We start from the raw sequence: 16656 nt of genomic DNA on the forward strand, positions 1-16656 counted from the left end.
GTTCCAAAATGCATGCCCTAAAGTTTAGGGCATATGAACTCAACAACAATATGAACTAAAGGCCATCATTTAATAACTGCTTAACAGTGGTTTGCAACTTTAATAATAATAATACATCGAATTTATATAGCGCTTTTCTCGAACAAATTTATTAAGAAATTCAGTGTTTTTACCAAAGGTCGGCGCCTGTTTACTGTAGCTCTATAATTCAGAGAAAAATATATCCTCCGTTATTTGGTGCTGAACCAAACTGTAAAAAATTCTAGAACAAAACGAGGGCTCGCAACTCACTTTTGAATGCTCCAAAAATATGTATTAGCGACACAGCAGCATAATGTTTATCAAGTACAAACAAGATAACAGGTGGCTTCTTTTTATACAATGTGGATAGATTGGCCCCATCTGGTGATCAGGTGTGGTAACAAGAATTGTACATGATTGTTCTTTTATAAGAACATAGATGATTTCCTAACATGATAACTTTGATAAGGGGCAGTACCGATATTTACAGTATACATGATTCTTTTACAAACTCTAGAATAACCCCAGTAACTGAGGAGCGATCAAATAACCATAACTGATTTAAGCCATTCTGAGCCATTCACAGTGTCACTGTACAAGCCGTTTGTACTTAGAAATGCATGGCTTAATCTTTCAGACAAGCAATATGCTACTGGCAGGATCAATAAAGTAGGCCTCCTGTTCCATGGCCATCCATGGACAACTGATCTCTTGTCGGTATGCTTATCTGTGCTTATTAGTGAAGCGCAGTCTCACTGCTGCAACGTCTTTGCAGCTTCCAGTTCCACTCATTTCTGAGGCTAGTAGACATTATTTGTACTGCAGCAGAAACTGTAGGAGCTTGCACTTCTTCTTAATGTGTGGCACCATTCTTCAAAGATTCGCCCTTATTCTCATTCAGACCGATGGGGCGGGGGAAAACTTGAGATTATTTTGTGCATGCTGACTTTGTCCTCCAAGTGTCTTCAAAATGTCTTCATAACTGGTTGGAATAACGTGTTCCTTTCACGCGCTACGTCCAACCAGGGAAACTCCCCCCTGTCAGGTGTAAAGGAGCAACTTGGACACTCAAGCATGAAGGAAGCATGAGTTAAGTCCGTTGCTCTCCCCAGGTTGGCGGAGGGTGTGTAGAGCCCAGGATCACAGTAGATGATTGACACAGGGGTGAAAAATGGGTTACAAAATCGTGGGATAAAAAATATATTAGAAAAAAATGTCTTCAGTCATTTCAGAACGTCTTGCCTGTTTGAATGAACTTGATTTGTGTATATAATATGTGTTTTTCCACTCTGACAATGTATGTACAGTACGAGAGCAGGACCTAGTGGCTTTTGTCTCTTAATTTTACTGTTGACTTCCTTGTTTATTGTATTTATACAACTGTGTGTCTTTACATCATTGTAAATTTGCATATTTTTTTGAATTAATTTCAATGATGTATTAGCTGTATTATGTGATGTATTACCAATGTTTGGAACTATTAGCCCATAGCTTCGTGGCGAGATCGATTACTCTGTATATCAGTAACACTGTGCATTGTGCTCCAATGCTATGCTTTCTAACAAACTTCTGAAGTTTCTCCTTGCTTTTAACCACCTACTACAACTCACATCGTGCCTGCATGAAGATGCACATGTTCAAAATGGTAGGAAAACCACACAATCTTGGTAACACAATTGAAGCTATTGCTATTTAATCAGTGCTATTCTAATCTGCACTGCATACAGTATGTTGCTACATGGAGAGGTTCAAATAAACACTGCACTTCTTTCCAAGACAAGAGATTGCATCACTCTTTGAAGTAATTCGATGAAAGCATAATATTGTCCCTTGCCAGACTAAACAAAGCAAAGCTCATCTTCTGATGTTCTAATAAATAATACATCCATGGTTTGACTTCTAAATTTGGACCCATTAAAACTCTTACTTCTACTTGATGCTGACTGCCAAGCAGGGAGGCATTGGATCCTATTTACATAGTCTTAGATATGTCCCGCGGCCAGGGAACGAATCCTGACCTGACCTACCTCAGAGCGGTTTCATTTATTTTTCTTAAATGATTATTTAACAAAGGCCATAATCATTCAAAGACATTTATTATTCATAAGCCTGTACACCTGGCTCTCGTCTACTAATTTTATAATGCATTCATTCTATCAAACTTCCATCTTAGTTTGCCTCACATTGCTTGATGAATCTGATAGCTGGAATTTCCCTATGTCTGAAGTGGTTTAGTAATATTATTGAAAATCAAAGTAAAGCGCAGCTAAAGTGTAAAAGTACAATATTTGCCTTTGAGATGTAATGGAGTAGAAGGGTTAACTTCTTAACCCATTTAGGGTGGGAACCCCTTTTGGTGGTTTAAGCATTATGTTATACTTTAGCTATTGAAAAATAGCAGATCTACAAGCTCATAGCACGGCACCGAGTGCTGCGCTATGAGCTTGTAGATCTACTATTTTAGAAGAATCTTAGAAATGCGGCACAAATCTTTGAATATATATTTCAGAGCGAACGTTTTTAACTCAAAATCTTTGCTTCTGGGGGGTCCCTGGAATAGCCAATTACATATAATTTTTGGGGTCCTTGACATGAAATATTGAGCACCACACTGATAAAGAAACATAGGTATTTCAGAAATCTCTATTTTGTTGACGTCAGGCCTAAACGGGTTAAATACTAGAGTAAAAACAAAGTACAGTACTTGTCACAAACTGTAAGAGCAATTTCCCCTCCGCTCCACAAGGACACTCCACAGTGGTTCAGGAAGGACTTGTGGCAGTGCCTCACTGCCTCCCTCACTTCCTCCCCCTCACTTCCTCTCAATAAAGCAGGCCTGGATGCTCACTTGTCCCTTTATCCCCAACCACACAGCCACCCTTGTTTGCTGTGTGCATGACCAGATTTCCTATGCGTCTTTGAACTTGTTTCAATGTAAGTCACCTCCATGATGTGGGTTATATTTAAGCATTTGATTTAAACTGATATTCTGATTTATATTATGAACTTTACATATGTGGCTAATTATTATTTGAATATGCAATAGGAAAATATGAACTAAAGGCCATACTTTATAATTTAATGTTTATGTAGAAATATATTATAATTTGTTTCTTTTCTTTGTTTACCTAGCTTGAATCCCTTCAGGAAATGTGCCCAGTACAGTACATTTAAACCAATAGTTTCGACGGTCCTATATGCGTACGGTATGACCATATATGGGCATAGCGGTCGGATCTGTGGCTCTGGGCAACCGCATCACCATAATGAATGTGCCTATGGGCGTGTCTGGTTCGTTGAGCGGTGCCAGCGTGCCCCCCATGACGTCATGTGGCAGCCAAGTCTATGGCAAAATACATAGTGACGTATTGGGTGCCACAGTACACTGATGTAGTGGCACCCACGTCTATGAACTTTTTACGGAACTTTGATGACACTTGATGACTTTATCATCATACATGTTCGTCAGCTCACTTCACACAAGTGTGATTTGTTTTATAGTTATGTCTGAGTCATATAGTGACGGGCCACGGTGCACCGGTCCCTCTGCCGCCGACCCATTGGCCAATTTCAATATAGGATACTGTTTATTCATAAGCTGGTCCACCTGGCTCTCATTGACTACAATGCATTGCATCGAACGACTGGCTGCTGTTTTCCTCCCAATGATGAATGAATCTGCCAGATGGAATTGCTGGACAGATGACCTTACTCCTTTTATAAAACACCTTGGAATCAGCTGGGAAGTGTCAGAGAGCTCCAGCAGGTGTCCCCACTTGATTAATTAAGACCTGTCACAAGCCTACTACAGCACAGCCCTTCAAGGCAAAGGGATCTTTTGTGGCAGAATAAGATGGACAAATGAACTCTGAGGATTTTAATGTGCATGCTGCTCTGGATGAGAGAGGTAAGAATGTAAATAATACCAAACTAGAACTGCACTCTGTCGAGTGCCTACTTGCTTGTTGTTGCACGCAAGTACTGTCGACCGCTAGTACAAAATGTCAAATCTCAGCTTCTCTGTGAAAGAACGTTTGAAATATTGAATTATTAGGTTTAGCTATTTGCTACGTACCTAGTTTTTGGAGGTAAAAAAGTAGTATTGTGAAGTATGGTAAAAGTTTCTAACTATAAAAGAAATACAGTTATATCAATTTAGAAGTGTCCTGGATCCCTTTTTAGTTTACTTCGATCTCTCTATAACCTCTTTGAGATCTTCTAGAATTGACAGAATAGTACAGCATGGGCCAGTTGTCAATGACTTCATATCCTGGTGTGACAAGTCATTTTTACAGCTAAATGTGACCAAAACTAAAGACATGATCATCATGTGTGACTTGGAGACGCTGATTTGAAAACTGTCAAGTGGCATTTCTTCCTCAGTGTAGTGGGAATATGCATGCACAGTTTCACCGCAATGTGAAATTGTGTGACGGTATTCGACGGTCAAAGAGCCAGACAAAACATTCAGAAACACCACAGCCACAATGACTGTACCTTCATAAACAAGGGAACCGGGACCTAAACCTGTGGGAAACTTTCAATATTGTGGTTTCCCGTAAAAGACAATACCGTAATGCATGACAAAGTAATCCCTATGCCTACAGTGCGGTTCAAAATGGGTCATTGGCTTGTTTATTCAGGTGAAGTCAGGGAAATACCACTTCATTATAGAAAACCTCTTAGAAAGTCAGTCATGCGCACACTGCTTTCTCTGATTAGTGAATGACTGGAATACCTAACAGCATTACTACTTTCAATTCTATTTCGCTTTTGCTTGTGGCCTTTGTAGATAGAATGGCATTGTTCATTGACTGCCCCTGTCTGTTCAGTGGCCTTGTGCATGCATGTGTGTGTGTCCGCCATGGTATGTGTCCACCCTGATATTGCATAGGTCAGGTTTCGATCCCCGGTCAAGTCATGCCAAAGACTCTGGAACTATAGTACATCATGTCCAAGGTGTGTACTTGTACATCAAGCTGCCACACGCTACAGAAACAGTAGATAGGATCCTGCCCGTCAGTAGGAATCAAGACATTGTTTTGTTAGATATCAACTATGTGTTACTCCGCTTCTTGGATAATGTGACTCCCAACCTACTTAAACTACTACTACTTAAAGTAGCTACCTCACGAGTTGATGCAAACTAAAATAACTAAAACATACTAACTCAATACTAGGATATGCATGTACATGTGAGATCTTTAGTTATTATTTTTGCAGTGATTATACTCTAATTGACACATTTAGTATGAAACCATTATATTATGGTTCTTTATTTAGCTCCTTTCCTTTTCACATCAAAGGTTTACAGGTGAAAGAGATTACATTTATATTCCACTATATTGTCAAGCTTGCTGGTCATACATTCAGGTGATGCTCAATGTTAATCCTCCTCGATTGTAGCTCTGCTTTGACATACTGTAAACTGTTCAGGTACTCAGCAGCACCAATACATTTGAGTAACTTACCACAGGTTTGTCATGACGTAAATGAACATTTCCCCATGTTTTGTGTATCTCTTTTGCGTTTCATCAGTTTAAGATGCTTTGATTTTCTCTTCTTTTTCTAAGAGATTTTGGGAGCTTTTCTGCCTTTTATTGATAGGACACAGTGGAGAGAGACACGCTGTCACCCACATGTGCCCATTATGTGGGCTGAGTGGGGGCCCCAACTTTGGCCTTTGATTTTAAACCAAAATGGACCATAGAGCTAACACACTTTATCTAAAGAGATGCAATGTAAACCAACCAACCTCGTGTTTACATTGTGGGGCTAAATGGAGTGGAATAAAACTAACACACAGATTTATGAGCAGTTAACCTCAGTTCACACTCACAGAAGGAACTGTGAAGCTGTATTTTTGGTTACTGAGATGCATTCAAGGCTAAAACACCCTTTGTTCAATTGGACATTTACATCAACAGTATTATTCAGTCTCTTCTTGGGAAGATACGTAAACAACTGTTAGGTTACTTCCACCACACAGAGATGTTTACCACAGCTGAGATGTTTAGATGGTAATGACTTTGCTGCTGTGAGTAATGTTGACCATCTATTCTTTCCCCCTCCTATTTTCCGCTCAAATCATGTCATACCATGACATACCATGAAATATGAGAACATGACATGGTATGTTCTCATAAAATGAGAACATATCTTCTGAATACGGTTTAAATAATTGATACCAACATACAATGAATGATTGCATCATCATGGCTCCCTTACTCTCCACTTCTCATTATTGTTTTGCTTTTAATAGAGGATAAGCAAGTGTAAGGGCCACCCATCACCATCTTCATTCTACAAATAGAAGGAAAACAACGTTATGTTAAATGACTGTGGTTGTGGAGATGGAACAAAGGTTTTCTCATGCCCAAACATAGCATGGAACAATTTAGTGAACGTAAAAGAATAACTCGCCCTCAAAGCAAACAAAAAAATAGGGCAGGTTACAACACTTTTTGTGGGTTTTTTGTTCAGCCCCAAAAACTTTTTGTGTTTGTTGTCATGAGTTGTCACGATCCAAGTTGTCTTTGTTCGACGCTTACAGATCTTTAAATGAATATTTTTTTAAATGTCTATGGGAAAAATGCATGGGGAATTATTTCCTGGGCCAGTCGTCGTCATGAAAGGGGGCGGGACTGCGACGCATAGACCTGATAATAAGTTAAGTTCTGTAATATCATGGGCTGGTATATGATACAACATGCCAACATATTAGTGTCCGACCGATATATTGGCCACTGATATATCGTCACCGATATGTCCTAATTTGGTCATAATGGGTCATATCGTATTGATGAAAAAGAAAATGCATGTAACATGTTGCATGCAATGCATACAAATGCATACAAATGGAACCAAATGGAAATATTGAAATGACAGCACAACAATTTACTGACACTACTTAGTTACTCAAACTGCTCTTGGAGTGAAAAGTTAAAATTATAGATTATAAATCTTGAATAAAGATATTAGTTTAAGAACGCAACTGTCTGTACTACTGTCACTGTGACTGTACCTGATCATATCATATCATTGCAAAATCTTTGCACAATCCAATACAGAAAAAGGCCTATTTTCATTCCAACTAAAGAATTCACTATATCTATTGCATATTGGTTATCTGTGATTATCCCCTCTCTAAAATCGGTTATCGGTATCACAAAATCCCTATAGGTCGGACGCTACAATATATATACCAATACATGGCCACATTGTATGCCTAACAGACTTGTAGAATGAGAGAAGCTCAACTTCGTCATACAGGTTATGTTTTTCCTTCCTCCCATTTAGCCTATTATTCTGCTCCTCCTCAAGTGTTTCCTGCTTCTCTGTTAGATTAAGATGACCTAAGCTATACAGTATAATGAGTATAGGCTATATACTGCATACCTGAATGTAAACTTGCCTCTCACAATCTCAGTGGGGATTCTACAGAGGGTGCGGTGCAAAGGGGGATTGAATTGCAGTTCCTTTTTGTGTTCTTTTCTATGCACCTGGCACATAGTTGATACAAATGTCATGTTTCCTACAGACTAGGGGGCAGTCAATGAACCATGCCTCTGTCTAAAGCTACGAAGCGAAAGATAAATAGGACTGTCTGAAACTAGTAATGCTGTCAGTAATTCAAGTCATTATCCACAGAGAGTGCATTGTGTGCATGACTCTAACAGAGGGGATATATGGGACTTTCTATTTGAGTGGTGTTTCCCTATAGCTTCGGAAACCCAGACGTTTTATTTCCTGGAAAGTGTTTCCCTGGTCCTGAATACACAAGCCAATAATGAACCAGACAGTATATTACTTTGTCATACAGTGTATGATACCAATACAATTGCTGAAACACATTTGTTTCATAAGGATCAAAATGTGATGCCATTTGGCATAGTAGTACTGTCACAGATGACTGAGATCAACGTGGATCATGCCGCACTGTTATTATAACCTGTCTTTTTCTATTGTCCAGATTCCTGTAATGACTATAATTAATGGTTGTATAGGCCTAAACTAAGTTCAATCCAGCACCATGGACAGCTCATTATATGTTTACTTGTAATGCAGAAATAAACATCCATGAAATATAGAATAAACCAATAATTTATCAATTTACAAATTGGACCAGAGTTTGGGGAAATATTATTATGGCATCCCGAACCCAAATCATCAGCAGATCCATTTCAATTTTGTCCATAAAACATATTTTATATTTTTTCAGAAAGCTTTAAAGAATGAGCAAATAAAACTGGTACTTTTATACATATATCCTACTACTACAGCATCTCTACAACGTCGATTCACGCTTCACTACTTGGGCATTTTGCCACGGAGGAGACTCAGGAGAGGCAAACGCCGCCCTGCCCTACAGGCACGTCACTGACTGGTGTGACAACATGGAAATGGAATGGTAGCCTAGTGTGTCGTGGTCTGGTGATGCTATTAATTTGGTTATTGCGTAGGCTACATCGATGACGATAACTATTTGTATTCGTTACGCCGATAAATAGAGCGAGCACTACCCCGACAAACAACCAACGGATGCTACAGAAGGGTATAGGCTACTACATCATTGGAGCTCCAGTGAACGCACTCTAATATGGTAGGTGAATCGATCCACTCGCCTCGTATCCCTGTTTAAGATATTAGTGGAACACTAGCTCGCGAGATGTAGCCTATAGATTTACCAAACAAAGTAACCCATATTAGGTGCACCGCCACCAAATAAGTTTGAAAACGAACAGGCTTGTGTTTGTCTCTTACTTTTTAGTTGTTGGTGTTGTTAGTGATGCTGTTGAAGGCGATGTGCAGCGTCGAGAGCCGCATGACCTTCCAGAACAAAGGGCTGGTGTGTGACCAGTGTCCCCCAGGGACATACCTCCGGGCATCCTGCACGGCCACCAAGAAGAGCGACTGCGCGCGGTGCCCGCCGGGCTCCTTCACGGAGCTGTGGAACCACATCGACAAGTGTCTCCGCTGCGGCATGTGCGAACACAACCAGGAGGTGAAGCTGCAGTGCACCGCCGATCGCAATTGCGAATGCCAGTGCAAAGAGGGTTACTTCTTGAAGAAGAAATATGATATCTGCGTCAGGCACAGCGATTGCCCCACTGGACATGGAGTGTTGTCTAAAGGTATGGCCTGCACGTTTGGCAACTCATCGTAGGTACATTTTTAATGATCTTTGCCATTCCATATACAAATTAATGAAGGCTTTTTCACTTGACTGGAACAGAGTGCCTTGACCCCCTTTTCATGTTTGAACCCTCGCCAACGAGCACCTGTTTTCAGTTCACAACAAATGAGTCGGACCACGGCAGCTAGCGCTTCTTTCCTCTATTCATCATCGTAGCCTACTGTCTTTGTTCATATTCTTTTTTTTAAATAAGATATGTGCTCAAGCCTATACACGTCTTGGACAGGTGCGAGTGCGCAATTACGCATGCCAAACTAGAACGGAACTTATAAATACAGGCTTTCACTGATTCAGTTATGGCGGTCCCTGTTGTAAACAAGTGTAATGCTTAATCATGGTGTCGTACACAGTAACAGTTTTGTATTGACTTGTGCTTTCGTTTGAAATGTAGGCAGCTGTGAAATAAAAATTTCAATCAATCAATCAATCAGTCAGTCAGTCAAAACTTCAAAAGTCTAGGAGTTAACACACGTTGCCAAAAGAAAAAGCAAGGGCTCCATTCATATTTAAGGACTAAAGGATCAAGTTAGTCAGGAGTATAAATCAGGCTTAAAGAATGATAATAGAATATAGGCATTTAAATTACATTAAAAAAAAAATATATATATATATATATATATATATATATATATATATATATATATATATATATATATATATATATATATATATATTGGCGCATATACTGTAGCCTATAATATTTTCCATCATAATTAACAATAACCATGGTGCTCTCAAATGAGACTTGTTGGACAGATATGATGGAGGGTTTCAAATTATGTGTCTGTCTGTCTGTGTCACACAACAAATTGTCTGTACAAGTAAAAGAGAATAGACAAATGTGTAATCAGAGCTGTGTTGCAACTTTGGAAAATGTGCTTACAAACTACAAGCATTGTCATAAATGGTTATAAATGTAGGTAATGTTGGCATATTGTTGTCATGTTTTCAAACTCTGCTTGGGTAGTAATCTGGGGGCAGTATCTGTGTCTGATGTGTTGGTATAGTGGGCAGGTATGGAAGATTGGAAGTGTAGCTCGGTTTTCACCTCATCTCTCTCTCTCTCTCTCTCTCTCTCTCTCTCTCTCTCTCTCTCTCTCTCTCTCTCTCTCCCTCCACAAACACTTTGCAATGTTTTGTTACAGTTGGGCTCATTAACACTAACGGATCAACCCATGCTAAATTCCAGGTACCTCTGGACAGGACACTGTGTGTGAAGTATGTTCCAGTGGGTTCTACTCAGACAGCGTCTCTGCCCGTCATAACTGCTCGGCTCATACAGACTGTGATGCCAGTGGACAGCATCTGGTACTGAAAGGCTCCACTTGGCACGACAATGTGTGCGCAACGTGTGAGGAGCTCAACACTCAAGGTAAAACAATGAATAGGCCTACATAATAATATAATTTAAAAATACAAATATATAAAAAAAAGGCCTTATGGACTAGGGGAAACAGTATTTGATGGACTTATTTTGTTGGCAAAAAGGTTTCCTTGTTGCTCCTCAATACACCCTCTTTGCATTTTAAAGTCTTAACTGTAAACAAGTAAATCCATGGCTATGTTGAGTGTCCTGCCTTTCTTTCTTTTTGACCTGGCATTTGGTGCCCCCCCAGCTTAGTGCAGGCTGTGCAGCCCCTGAGTTTAGAGCCTGTGCATCCTCCCCTGCCCAAAATGTGCCTTTTGAATCTTCACTTCTTCCCAGCTGTCTGCCTTCTTCTTCCTTGATTCCACTTGCCAGTTTTTGCATAATTTGAAAGAATATGTGGCCAAAGGAAATGTATGGTTTTTGTTTGTACAATTCCAGACCAGCACTGATTATATCTGTCTATTCTCTTCTAAAAGATGGAGCTGACTACCTCAGAAAAGTCCTCCCCACCTTTTTCCTCCACCAGAACATGCAAGTCAAGCGACTTCGCCGGCTGGCCTTGAAGCTCACGGCCAAAGACGGCAAAGAACAGTTGCGTGAAAACGTCATGAGGACTCACCGCAGTGATCTTTATGAGCTGATAAATAGTTGGGTCCATAATGTAGGTACATATGAACTTCGACAGCTCTCTGAAAAACTCAGAACCATAGGTGCAGCTATACCTGCCAGCAAACTGGAGAGAAAACTGACACGAATAGATGCTGCAAAGACCCAGCTGTGTCAACTCTCTAGTTAAGTTTACTTGAACCTTGTAGGTCAGCCACTTCTTGGTATAGTACAGCTCTGTTTTACTAGAAGACTAAAGGGTTTAAGTGGTTAAAGCCAGTTGCTTGCCTTGAATAATCAGTGGTGTAATTTAATTAGGCCTTCTCCTATAGACCATCTCTCTGCCCGTGGTTTCCTGTGTCTCTACACCCCCCTGTCTGAAATAAAGAGTAGAACATGCCAAAAATGAATAAATATGCTGCCCTATTTCAAGATGCACTATTTCACAAGGGCTTTCCTGAAATAAATAAATCATACATGAAGTTTGATACATTTCATACACACATTCAATATTGTGTCCATCCACACTGTGAAAAAATTAACCATGCATACAATATACATTTCAATACATTCAATCATTTTGTAGTCTTCAACTGCTGGATATGTCCTTTTGGAGCGAAACTTGTTTCTAACTCTTCCTCAGTGATTTCATTTATAATTTATTTCTTGTATTTTGTTTACATTCCCTGTTACGCATATTTATTATTTAGACAATTACATTTAAGGTATATGTTTGACAATTCTTGTGAAGTCATTTTGCTATGTTGTCATTATAGGTACATTTTTCTAATTAAAGAAATATTTTTGAGAAAATGTTTCACTGGCATATTTTTCACAATCGTCAATTCCACACACATGTGTTGTCTGGCGGTGACCACTTCTCAAAATACTACAACATAATTTTAGTGTTTGCTCCTACACTTGGAATTGGAACAGTTCTACAGGTATGTGTAATGACCATCTATGTACCTAAAATGCAAAAATGCTTAAAAAGCAAGTTATTTTTTGCAGTATGACTTAAAAGCTTGTGTACCAGAAATGTGATAGTGGCTGCTTTGATGTGTGGTAACATGGTGCAGCTGTCATTATAAGAGTCCCTTTTTAGAGGATTCTTTTATCGGCTATTTTCAAAAGCTTTTTGTACATGTTGAAATGGGACATTCTGCATAATTAGTACTTTTACTTTTGGTACTTTAAGTACATTTTCATGCCAATACTTTGGCATGAAAAGTACATTTTGAATTCCACACAGTATAACAGTATTTCTACATTGCAGAATTGATACTTTTACGTAATTAAATAATGTAGTAGCCTACTTTCCACCGCTGTCAAAGATCCATGCAAGCTGTTCAATGAATGCCTTGGAACATACATTATCTGCATTCTCTGAATGATACACATTTTAAACCCAATCTTGTTTTCAATACGTACTTGCATATTGTTGTGACAAACATGAAGCACTTTATTTTAAATAAAACATGAATGCATTATACATCATCATCATCATCATGACCCAGTATAGCCTATAAGATCATCTCTGAATGTGTGTGCAACTTAGCCCATGTTCCACTCCAGAGGGCTATTTGTTGTCAGCAACTGCAGGCAGATGAACCTCGCAATGAGGCACCCTGTGTACCTGTAATCAAATCTGACTTTCCACCATAAAATATCAACCCCTCTAGAAGGGAAGCTGAGCCCTTGGATTTTGTGGCCTTTCAAGGTCCTTATACAGTAGGTTGAACGTTAACCTATACCAAACTCCAGCTGTCAATATAGTATTTTCAGTGGTGGACAGTTACTAAGTACTTTTACTTTAGTGCCACTGCTACCCTTATAAGGGGGTCCGTACCAAATCCGTGCAAGAAGCAACCTTTGTTTGCTCCAGTCCAAGGCATGCACTTGATGTTGATTCCCTTCCCTATTCACACATACTCGGGCGTGAATGTCACGTTAACTAAAAGAATAGCATTTTTTCTCATTGCTGAACTCCATGTGGAGTCACATGTGCCCCGTTCTTCACTGTGGTTCAATGGTTCAACCAAACTAAACAAAGAGGAGGTAGACCACTGTATGCAAAAATCCTTTAATACCTTCAAATACGTATCCTTCATCATTTATCTATAGGGAGGCAGGGGTAGACTGGCCATAGGACGTAACGGGCATATTCCCGGTGGGCCGCGACCGTAGGGGGGCGCTCGTTATGATATTTTTTGGACAGGCAGGCAGGCCAATAGGCGGCAGGCCACCGGGAAAGGTCCGGGCCTGCTGCCATTCTGCCAGTGCCATAATGATAATTTCACTGGACCTGTATCAGTGAGTGACAAATAAAACCTCTATCTTGAATCCTTTTGCCAGCATCATTCTTGTGAGAGCAACAAAGGGTTGTGTAGTTGTGTGTTGGTTTGTATAATTTATGTTCTGTAAAAGTGGCGGTATTATAGGGCATGTTTGTTAGCGGTTAGTAGTTTCTGCTATCTGCTCGCTGGTTGTGGTGGGCTGGTCTGGGAAAAATTTGCACGAAAATGACCAGGCCGAATTTTTGTCCCAGTCCAGCCCTGTAGGGAGGCACAGGAACACGGTATTCTTCCCTTTTACCTTTTTGGGAACCCTATAGACTCTCCCCATTGCTTTGTTGTGTGCGACTTTGAATCTAATCAAAACAACACCATGGCTTATGCTACACCATGGCTTATGCTATCACGCTGTGAGCGCTCCCACTGTTTGCTTGCTGCCCTCTATTTATTTGTTCCTTATTTATTCATATTTTATTTTCATTTACCCTTTATTTAACCAGGAAATCCCTTGAGATTAAAATGTATTTTTGAGGGAGATCAGGAAAACCTTCTAATTAATATCCTCAGGATTCACATAACTGTGGTTATAGCAGGAACAGTAACAGTGTTGTACTGTACAGTAGCTGTCTCAACATCCGTCCATCCAGACTGTTCACTGTCACCCACTGACACTGTGCTTATTCATTTCGCTAACAGTATCTGTGTGTGTCCACCCAGGCAGACAAGAACACAGCTGAATTGACACTGTATACACACACACACACACACACACACACACACACACACACACACACACACGCACACGCACACGCACACGCACACACACACACACACACACACACACACACACACACACACACGCATACCTCATACCAGGCACATGCACATACTGTACGCATATAGAGCAGGAAATTCATTTTGACTCATTCCGGACATAACGCAAATGATGTCCAGTGAAATTTGATTAGATGGTTTCACAATGACATAAGTATCGAGCCCTGAGGCGGGGGCACTGTTAAGGAGTATATAGGCCATGGTTTACTGGTTAAATAACAGAAGGGTCATAAATAATTTTTCCGAGGTTGAAAATTTAAAGTATGTGGAGGTCGTTGGATGTTTTGTTTTTGTGTCTTTAAGTTAGTTATATGTAGGTGGTGCCCTGTGGTGTATTTGTACTGTAGGCTACTCTCAAATGTAATAATTTTATCTACAGAGATGATGCCCTCTTTACCAACATACAATGCAAATAGCAGGCCATCTCATAAGAATGTAACCAATGTTCCTGACTTTTTGGAACCATTCAACCAATGTATCATGTTAATCAGGTCACTGAGGTAAACTGGCATAATCATTTTGACATGGTTTTGTTTCTACTGTCCTGAAACTGAACTGAAACTCAAGCAAGGATGATTTCAGAATGAATTTTCACACCTGCTCAGTCACATTGAATATTGGCACTGGAGGAGACAAGGTTAAAAAACAAGGTTATGTTGCATACACAGATTTGTTTATAAAAACCATTGCAAGATATTTACTCATGAAACCTGTGGGCCTGAATTAACCTTTTCGTGCATCAAAAAGCACATGTCCGACTGATTCAAAACAAGAAGTTAAGTCATGCACTTAGTTTTATTTAATACCGACGTCCACTAAAAGCTGAGCCTTTCCCGCCAAATGTAACTGTTTTGGTTGCAATGAATGATCCTACATGCTTTGATGTAAAGTGTTTTCACTGAAATCTCTGTTTTGTTCTAGAGGCAGGCAGGACTGTTTAACTTAATTCCTTCCAAGAATCATAATATTACTGGCTGAGCAGCAGGAACAGACGTAACTTCTCTCGTTATCTTTGCCAAGCCTGTGTGTGTGTGTGTGTGTGTGTGTGTGTGTGTGTGTGTGTGTGTGTGTGTGTGTGTGTGTGTGTGTGTGTGCGTGTGCGTGTGCGTGTGTGTGTGTGTGTGTGTGTGTGTGTGTGTGTGTGTGTGTGTGTGTGTGTGTGTGTGTGTGTGTGTGTGTTTGTGTGTGTGTGTGTGTGTGCGTGTGCGTGTGTGTGTGTGTGTGTGTGTGTGTGTGTGTGTGTGTGTGTGTGTGAGAGACTGTGTGTGACTGTGTGTCTCTCTCCATGGTCATCTCACACATTTTGTGAATTTATAATCTCTTATCCACCTAATTTTATCAGACCTCCCTGCTAAATATGACCTTCCACACATGTGCTATACTCCACGTATTGAACACACCCTTTCTTCTGAAGGCCGATTCTACAAATGTCTTCTAGGACATGGCTGGTGCATGTGGTAGCATGCCCTGTACCTCCAGTTATAGTTAGTTGACTTATAACAAGATTAGTTCCAATGTATTTGCAAATATGGAAATGCCATGGCAAGTATCAGGAAATGTTTGTGATGTTTTCTTAGACAGCACTGCTGCACTGAACCAGCAATGCTACATTTGACTAGTCCAGAGTAGGGTATTTTTTAGAAACTCTATTGAGTATTCCGTGTAGTGTTCACCAGCTCCATAGTTCTACCCTGTAAACTGATGCCTCACATGCACAGGCAGGTCCACTCTACTCATTCCTCTCACAAAAACACTTAAAAAGTGTGATTAATGTGTTTTTAATCTAGATAATAACCACACCTCTTCATCCACGCAAATCATTTTTATCTAATTTTCCTTCTGCCATTGCGTTATATCTATCATCTAGTTGTTTTAATGTTTCCGGTCTGTTACTGTACAAAACCTTTAAGTTTATGCCGTTTCACTGTTGTTTTATTGTGCTGTATAAATAAAATGTACTTGACATGACATAAATAGTCAAACAAAATAAATTAAGAAATGCATGTGTCCTGCTCAGTTCTACACGTGTCTAACACATGGCCTGAAATAATTTGAATAATAAATGATAAATGTTTGCACATTCATTTGCATTTTGTTTGTTTATTCTCTTTTGAATTTGATTAATGTCGTCAGGCAGAACAAATTCAGTCACGTTGATTCCAAAGAAGTCAATGATCCTACGTCATGTCACAAGGGAAGTAGGCCATCCAATTCAATTTGGATTACACACATCGGGATCACATCATCAGCCATCATTAACTCTACACAAGTAATTACTTCAACTTTAAAATTAATTATTTAACACATTAACAAAATAGCAGTGGTGGAAAAAGTAA

At 39.7% G+C, this 16656-nt stretch overlaps 1 protein-coding gene across 1 annotated transcript; it reads left to right on the top strand.

The window, feature by feature from the left end:
- The first annotated feature begins 8549 nt into the window (after positions 1-8549).
- tnfrsf11b (tumor necrosis factor receptor superfamily, member 11b) lies at positions 8550-11981 on the top strand. The gene is made up of 4 exons (XM_080788276.1): positions 8550-8623; positions 8792-9155; positions 10407-10589; positions 11063-11981. Exons 1-4 carry the CDS (start codon positions 8621-8623, stop codon positions 11380-11382), a joined length of 870 nt encoding a protein of 289 aa, XP_080644402.1. The 5' UTR covers positions 8550-8620; the 3' UTR covers positions 11383-11981.
- The last annotated feature ends 4675 nt before the right edge of the window (positions 11982-16656 follow it).

Source organism: Protomyctophum bolini (assembly GCF_963924005.1).
Source record: "Protomyctophum bolini genome assembly, chromosome: 17".
In the NCBI taxonomy this organism is placed as follows: Eukaryota; Metazoa; Chordata; class Actinopteri; order Myctophiformes; family Myctophidae; genus Protomyctophum; species Protomyctophum bolini.